The sequence below is a fragment of the Notothenia coriiceps genome, unplaced genomic scaffold (assembly GCF_000735185.1).
Source record: "Notothenia coriiceps isolate Sejong01 unplaced genomic scaffold, NC01 NC01_scaffold00009955, whole genome shotgun sequence".
NCBI lineage: Eukaryota > Metazoa > Chordata > Actinopteri > Perciformes > Nototheniidae > Notothenia > Notothenia coriiceps.
The window spans coordinates 1-6,857 of NW_011342656.1; the positions used below are offsets into that span (position 1 = coordinate 1).

Genomic DNA, 6,857 nt, shown 5'->3' on the forward strand with positions numbered 1-6,857 from the left:
GATGGAGCCGTACTTTTTGACCGGAAGTGACGCATTTGTTTCTCTCATGTATCGGGACATGGCTTGGCAACTGGAAGGGCACCAGTTCAATTCCTGGAAAGACCTACCGAGGTGTCCGTTCCCTACACTGCTCCCCGGGCGCCGTACATAATGGCAGCCCACTGCTCCTAACACTAGGATGGGTCAAATGCAGAGAAACCGTATCGTTACATAGTACCTGTACTACGTAATGACAATAAGTTGAATCTTCTTCAATTAAGTATGTTCATTGTTGTCTGGGGTCAAAAACTGTGCAGATATTCAGAACGTCTGCCAATACAGCTGTGTGGTGCCTGCGTCATTCAGTTTTGTAAATATAACATTTTCTTCGCTAAGAGCTTAAACAGCAATCCAAATACCATCCGTCACTATCAAACACAAGTGTCGGAGAACAAAACAAAGCCAGTGTTTATCTTTAGAAGAATGTTATCTTCCGGGAAGGTAGATAAAAGTAACATCAAGTCCCTGGTGTGAAAAATAAACGTTGGGAATCAGTGTGACCTCAGTGTTGCCATTTACAGTAACAACAACCCCCTGCTTGGTCACTATGTCCTCATTAAAAACTGCAGAGTGCTGTTCACGAGGCTCCCATAACACCACTTTTAAGATAGCAAGTGGACCAACAAGCTCACCGGTTGCCGGATTAAATGTGAGGTTTGAAATTGTTGGCTGAGGAAATTGCTGGCCTTGGTATTGGTGCAGAGTCAGGGAAAGGTGGGCGTAGTAGTGTGGGTGATTTTGGTTTTTAATCACAGCTAAAAGCGGGTCTGGGATAGTAGAGTGTGTCAGGGTGGTCAGCGTAAACAGCACGAGAGTAACACCACATTTTGTGTGATAGCAAAATAGGAAAGGAAATTCCTCCAAGTAGAAAAACGGCAAGAAAATGAGGCTGACTATTGCCCTGTGGGGAGGAAACTCGCTATGGAAGTGCTGAATGTAGATATACAGGTGAACAGTCACTGCATTTCATTAACAGTTACAACTAAGTCTCTTGGAAATGTCCTCATGCATTACTTTCTCTTGATACATGTCTTATAAGAGAGGTAGTTCAGCATGTGTGACTGTAACAACATGAGTAAACACATTGGTATGAGACAAGTGTGTGCAGTTTTATGTAAAGCCCTTCCACACAAATCCCTGATCGTGGAGGTGTAACAAATAGTCCTCTGGTTGTCTGTCAGTGTCCCCACAGAAAAACTAAAGATGATCAAGGAGGTGAAACCCAATCACACGCTGACACTTGAGATGCTTTTAAGTCTGCTGCAGGAGTGAAACACACCTGGATACATTGAGTCTCAACCACTTCTGGTGGTGTTTTGATCATTGTGTGCACTTTAATGTGTATTGGGTGTCTGGAGGCCTAATTTGCATGCAGTAAAGCAGAAGTAGACCTTTTATCAGATGCCACAACTCATATTTTTTTACACAATGAATCAAAACTAGCCTCATGTTGCTTTCACTAACGTTAACAAAGTGGAAGTGGAACTTATAAGTAGTGGTGTTGCAAGAATACAAGATATTTAAGTGAAGCACACAAGTCTTACCTCCTCGTCCACCATTCCTGGAGGACCCTCGGCTCTGTGTGTCCTCCCAACCTTCCCAGTATCTCCCCACACATCCTCCCATGGTTGTAGGGCTTCAGACGATTTCCACTAGCTGAGAAGGGGGCCCATCGCGGAGGAAGACGATAAACTAGGTCCGATTTGGAGCACGAGTTGCAGGTCCAATGTTGCAAGCCTATGGGTCATCCGTAGCGGCAAACACAGGGAAGCTTTGGTGCCTGATAGTCTGAGAAATACCTGAAAAAATGTTGCTTAAATGCGTTTTCTCTTATGTGCTATCTGTGTGTGACACGACCCCACAGGATTGAAAACTAGTCCCTACACTACAAGTTTGAAAACAGCAAGTCGACAGCTACAGATATCAAACTATTATTTTTACAATGTCAGAATACAACGAGCAGCATGTCAGATATTCAACTTGCCTGCAAACTAAATGCTGAAGTCCACCTTCTTCAAGCTAACAAGCTAATAGGGCCAACCGTGGATGTGGAAAGAAAACAGGATACTCCGTTCACTCCTATGAGAGTTGCTCAGTGGCGCATGAATCCCAAAATACAGCGACTGAAGATTCAGAAAGAACCAGGATCATCCGGGGCCTCGTTGTTATGGAGCATGCGCACTTGAGTGTTCCCTTAAGCCCCACCTCCAAACTCAGTCCACTGAATGGAGAGGAGAAAATAACTCTGAATTCAGCTTTTTACAACTTTTTAGACCCTAATTATTTAAACAAGGGCAATGAAAGTGTTCGAGTAGGGTAGTTTAATAAGCTAAAAAAAATGTGTACGCTGATTTATAGAAGTCTCTTTCCTCAATGTTAATGGAAAAAAGTATATTTCGGCCAAAACGACGTCACGGAAGCTGTAGTACCACCGTTTGAACACTACGCCCATTCATAAAAATCTGCTTCAACGTTCGGCGCACTTCCTGGCTAGCTAGCTACTACAACATCAGTAAACACACACTTCCGCACACTCGTGACCATATTCCAGTACGTTTTAGTTTCCTCCAAAGGTAGTAGATAGTTACAGTTTCCAGCAGAGTTCGGTAGATCGCTTCAGTTATTTGCGGTTGCCTCCAGATTTAGTTTTTCCTCGTTAAATCCCACAGACGTTACTTCCCTCTCTGCTGGACTTTTCCACGCATGCGCAGAAACACACAGGCATGTGTTGGGTTCTTTTACGTCAGGAAAAAAAGCTATCAGGTTCAGAAACTTGCCGAGTATGTTTTGACATACGAGGAATTTGCCTTGGTATATGGTGCATACATAAACACAGTTACAGGCATTATGTTTGAATACATTGTTTTTTTAATGATACCGGTCGTTTTATTTTAAGTTTTAACAGCAATATTGATGTCGTCTTTACGGTGTATTTGAATTCGAACAGTACTTGAGGGCATCACCAACAAATTATTCAACATTAAGATTTTATTTTATTTTGTATTTCATTTTTACCAACATACAAGTAACCAAAATAGTCACAAAACATAGCTAGTTAATGTTTCGTTTTAAATAATAAAAGTTAAATGTGTCACTTTTCACCCCTAACTTTCCGCGCATGCGCAGTCTCAATTCAGTAACGGGCACGATGGCTGCGGACAGTGCGCTGCTGCTGTCTCTGGTGGAGGAGTATGTCTCTGGACTGCAGGACAGCAAAGCCAAAGACACAGCAACAGGTAAATAAGACTTCATCCTAATTTCCTCCACATGTTTCCAGAACACCAGGTTTTTAAAAAACAAGCCTTTAAAGCTTGCTGAGCTTCAAGGATGCGCAACACGGCATGCTGGGAAACGAGCTAACTTAGCACCACAACATCCTGTGTGCTCTTCAACCTCAAGTCACACAAAACAGACATTTTTTAACTAGTTTATTCATTTTATCACGTTATTAGTACACCCTGAATGTACCCCTCGTGTTAAATTGTGCTGTCATTGATTAATAATGTGAATTTAGATGCTAGTTAAGTGTGTTATCACCGCTTGCTAGCTGCTGTGTTTGTGTTCATTGAAAAGCATCCTGTCAATGAACTCTGCACCTTTGAACCTGCCCATACTGCTAGTTAATCTATAGTTAACCACTAGAGATAGATAAGTTATGCTTATGGGTTTGTTGTTGCAAAATTCACTAAACTTGGCTTTCTGTGCAGCTGTCAAAAATGGAGAGTTTACAGTTCTGCAGCTGGTGGAGGCACTGGGGTAAGCTATCAACATTTGTATTATTACAGCAATAACATTAACAAACAAAATGCATTATCATTGTATGATTTAAAAAATATCCTCTCTATCTGTTGGTTTAGTATGAGTATGTCAAAGAAATACCACTGCTCTTACCCATTTATTGTAGATATGCTGGACATATATTCTTTAAATTCTTGTACACTTCTTTTTACATTGTTTAATTGTTTAAAAAACATTTTTTATACAATTTCTCCTTTTCAGTATCAGCTCATATTTCTAGTTTTACAATTTCTCTTTCCCTGTTTTTGAATGCACCATTATACACCAAAGCAAATTCCTTGTGTGTAAAAACCAACTGCAATTTAGCAGATATTGCCGCATATGGAATATAATATTAATAACATGTCATTTATATAGCGCTTTTCCTGGTGCTCAAAGCGCTTAATATATAATATATGTCATTATTTAACATATTTCAGATTTCAATTCATTAAAAAGCAACATTTAAACTCAAGAGTTGCTCAGCTCTCATATTAATCGTTTTCTTATAATTAACATTTTTCCCCTCCTGTTGTAGACTGAGTCTGACCAGCTCTCAGCCTCACACTCGAGCCAGAGGAGTCCAGCTTCTCTCCGAAGTTTTACACGAGTGCTATGGAGGTCTTACCGAGAAAGAAGGTGATTCAATTTCTAATTTACTGTTTCTAGATATCATAAGCAATACTCATTGTTCCCCGGCTCAGAACCAAACACGCCGAAGCTGCTTTCACTTCCCGAAAACCTGAGTTCTTCATCAACGCTGAGTTCTTTGAACTTGTTTTAGCACCTACTGTATTTACAATGTTATTTTTAAACTATTCTGTATCTCTTTTATGCATAGTTTTTATAAATCTGTTATTCCATTGTGTTTATTTATTGTATTCCTTTCTGTTGTCTTCCTATTAAATGTTAATGTCTGAAAATGTGCAATATAAATAAACGTGGTGAACATGGTATCTAGGTGCAAAAACCACTCAACCTCTCAGTGCCTTATTGCTTGAGATATAAAATGTTGACCGATTGTCATTTGATTGCTTGTCGTGTTGCAGGAGCACATGCACCATATTCATGTGAAGAGTTATATTATAATATATACGTTATCTTCCTGTGTCTGTTCTCCACAGTGGAAGTGCTCCTTGTCTTCTATGAAAACCGTCTGAAGGACCATCACGTCATCACTCCTCCGGTTTTACAGGGGCTCAGAGCGCTGGTGAGTGTCCGCCTCCTGGAGACTTTCAGTGACAGAAAGATCATCTGACGGTTGATTTTGCAAATTAGTTTTTTGCTTTGCAGGTTTTATCAGAATCAGAATCAGAACACCTTCATTAGTCCCACAGAGGGGACATGTATGTAGTTACAGCAGGAAAAAGAGCCACAGACAGCTTATTGTAACATATGTTACATGCATTCAAAAGTACTAGTACAGGATAGTGGTGGTCTCATGGATAGTGAGGTGGGCTGAAGATCGGAAGGTTGTGAGTTCAAATCCCGCCAGGAACACCGCCCTTGAGTAAGGCACTTAGTCCTTAGTTACTCCAGGGAGAATGTCCCTGTAATTGGTCATTGTAAGTTGCTTTGGATAAAAGCATCAGCTCAATGAAACGTGATGATGATGTGATGTGAGTACTAAGTTATGATATAATACAAAATATAATAAAAAGTTTCAAAATACACATCCTGTAACAGTTCTTAGGATTTAGCAGCCAGGTATATATTACACAGTTATTAATGGCATTTATATATAGCACATAGTTGGTTGGTATTTAACAGCAAGGGGTGTTATAGTCTGTGTTGTGGCGTGTGTAGGGGAGGGGGGGTCTACTAGGGGCCGTGCTGGTTGTATAGTCTGACCGCTGCAGGAAGGAAGGACCTGGGGTATCTCTCCGTGAGACAGCGGGGGGGCAGCACAGTGAGGCCAGGGTGTCCTGGAGGGGGTGGGACACATCGTCCAGCAGGGAGGACAGCTTGGCTGCCATTCTCCTGTCTCCCACCCCCTCCACAGTGTCCAGAGGACTCCCCAGGACAGAGCTGGCCTTCCTTACCAGTCTGTTCAGTCTCTTCCCGTCAGCAGCCGAGATGCTGCTGCCCCAGCAGGTCACACCATAGAAAATGGCTGATGCCACAACAGTCATTGTCTGAAGGAGTACCCCTCTCCACAAAGCGGACATTTACAATTTTAACAGCAAGTAAAGAGCCAAATATAATTTTAAGATAACTTAATTAAGAAGCATGCATACAAATATTCAAGATAAAAGTAGATATTACACAATTTACAATTACAAAACACAACCAGTACCAGAGTTTTGAGATATAGCAGCCAGGTTAAAGTATACAGTAAACTTATTCACTTATTCTATATTGCACATCATTTTGAGAAGCTCTGACTCTTGTGCACAATGTGTTTGTTTCTGCCTTTTTCCAGACAAAATGTACGGTGCTGCCTCCTGGCTCAGCGGTGTCCATGCTGAGGTGTTTGTTCCAGGATGTTCACGTTCAGGTGAGACTTATATTCATATTTGAACATACACCCAAAGACATCTGTTATTGTAAGAGGATCCTGAGCATATATGCAAACACAGACTCTTATAAAATATCCACAATTGGAGTGCTTCAAGATAATTGTTTCCTCTATCTGCAAAGCCCTTCCTCTTTTTCAAAGTATTCTTTTGTTGGTAAACTTGACTCATCTAAAGTTCTTGATTCCAAGGTATTGTGGGTAAAAACACTCATAGATTCTGTTTATTTATCCCTTAGTCTTTAATGCTGACGGAGAGAGCCTGCGTCTACAACATGCTCATCAACCTCATGGCGATCAGAGAAGCAGGTACGTCTGATTCCTCAGTTAGTTAGTTACCAACATTTCCCCATAATTACTGAGAGATCTGCTGGAACAACACAAAGCTTCTCTGTTATATGGCGCATTTCCACTGCAGGACCTAGCCCGGCTTAGTACGGTATGGTTAGGCCTTGGTAGGCCAGGCTCACTTTATGCTGCGTTTCCATTACAGTTTAGTAGCTGGGGCAGTAACTATAGTAACGCA

The 6,857-nt window shown here is 41.2% G+C and overlaps 1 protein-coding gene across 1 annotated transcript; it reads left to right on the forward strand.

The window, feature by feature from the left end:
* Positions 1-3,185: 3,185 nt before the first annotated feature.
* Positions 3,186-6,657, forward strand: mms19 (MMS19 homolog, cytosolic iron-sulfur assembly component; the record flags this gene model as incomplete). The annotated part of the gene is made up of 6 exons (XM_010771382.1): positions 3,186-3,275; positions 3,747-3,795; positions 4,355-4,455; positions 4,941-5,026; positions 6,239-6,313; positions 6,571-6,657. Coding segments are annotated over exons 1-6 (486 nt in total), but the record flags the coding sequence as incomplete, so codon positions are not given.
* Between the last annotated feature and the right edge of the window lie 200 nt (positions 6,658-6,857).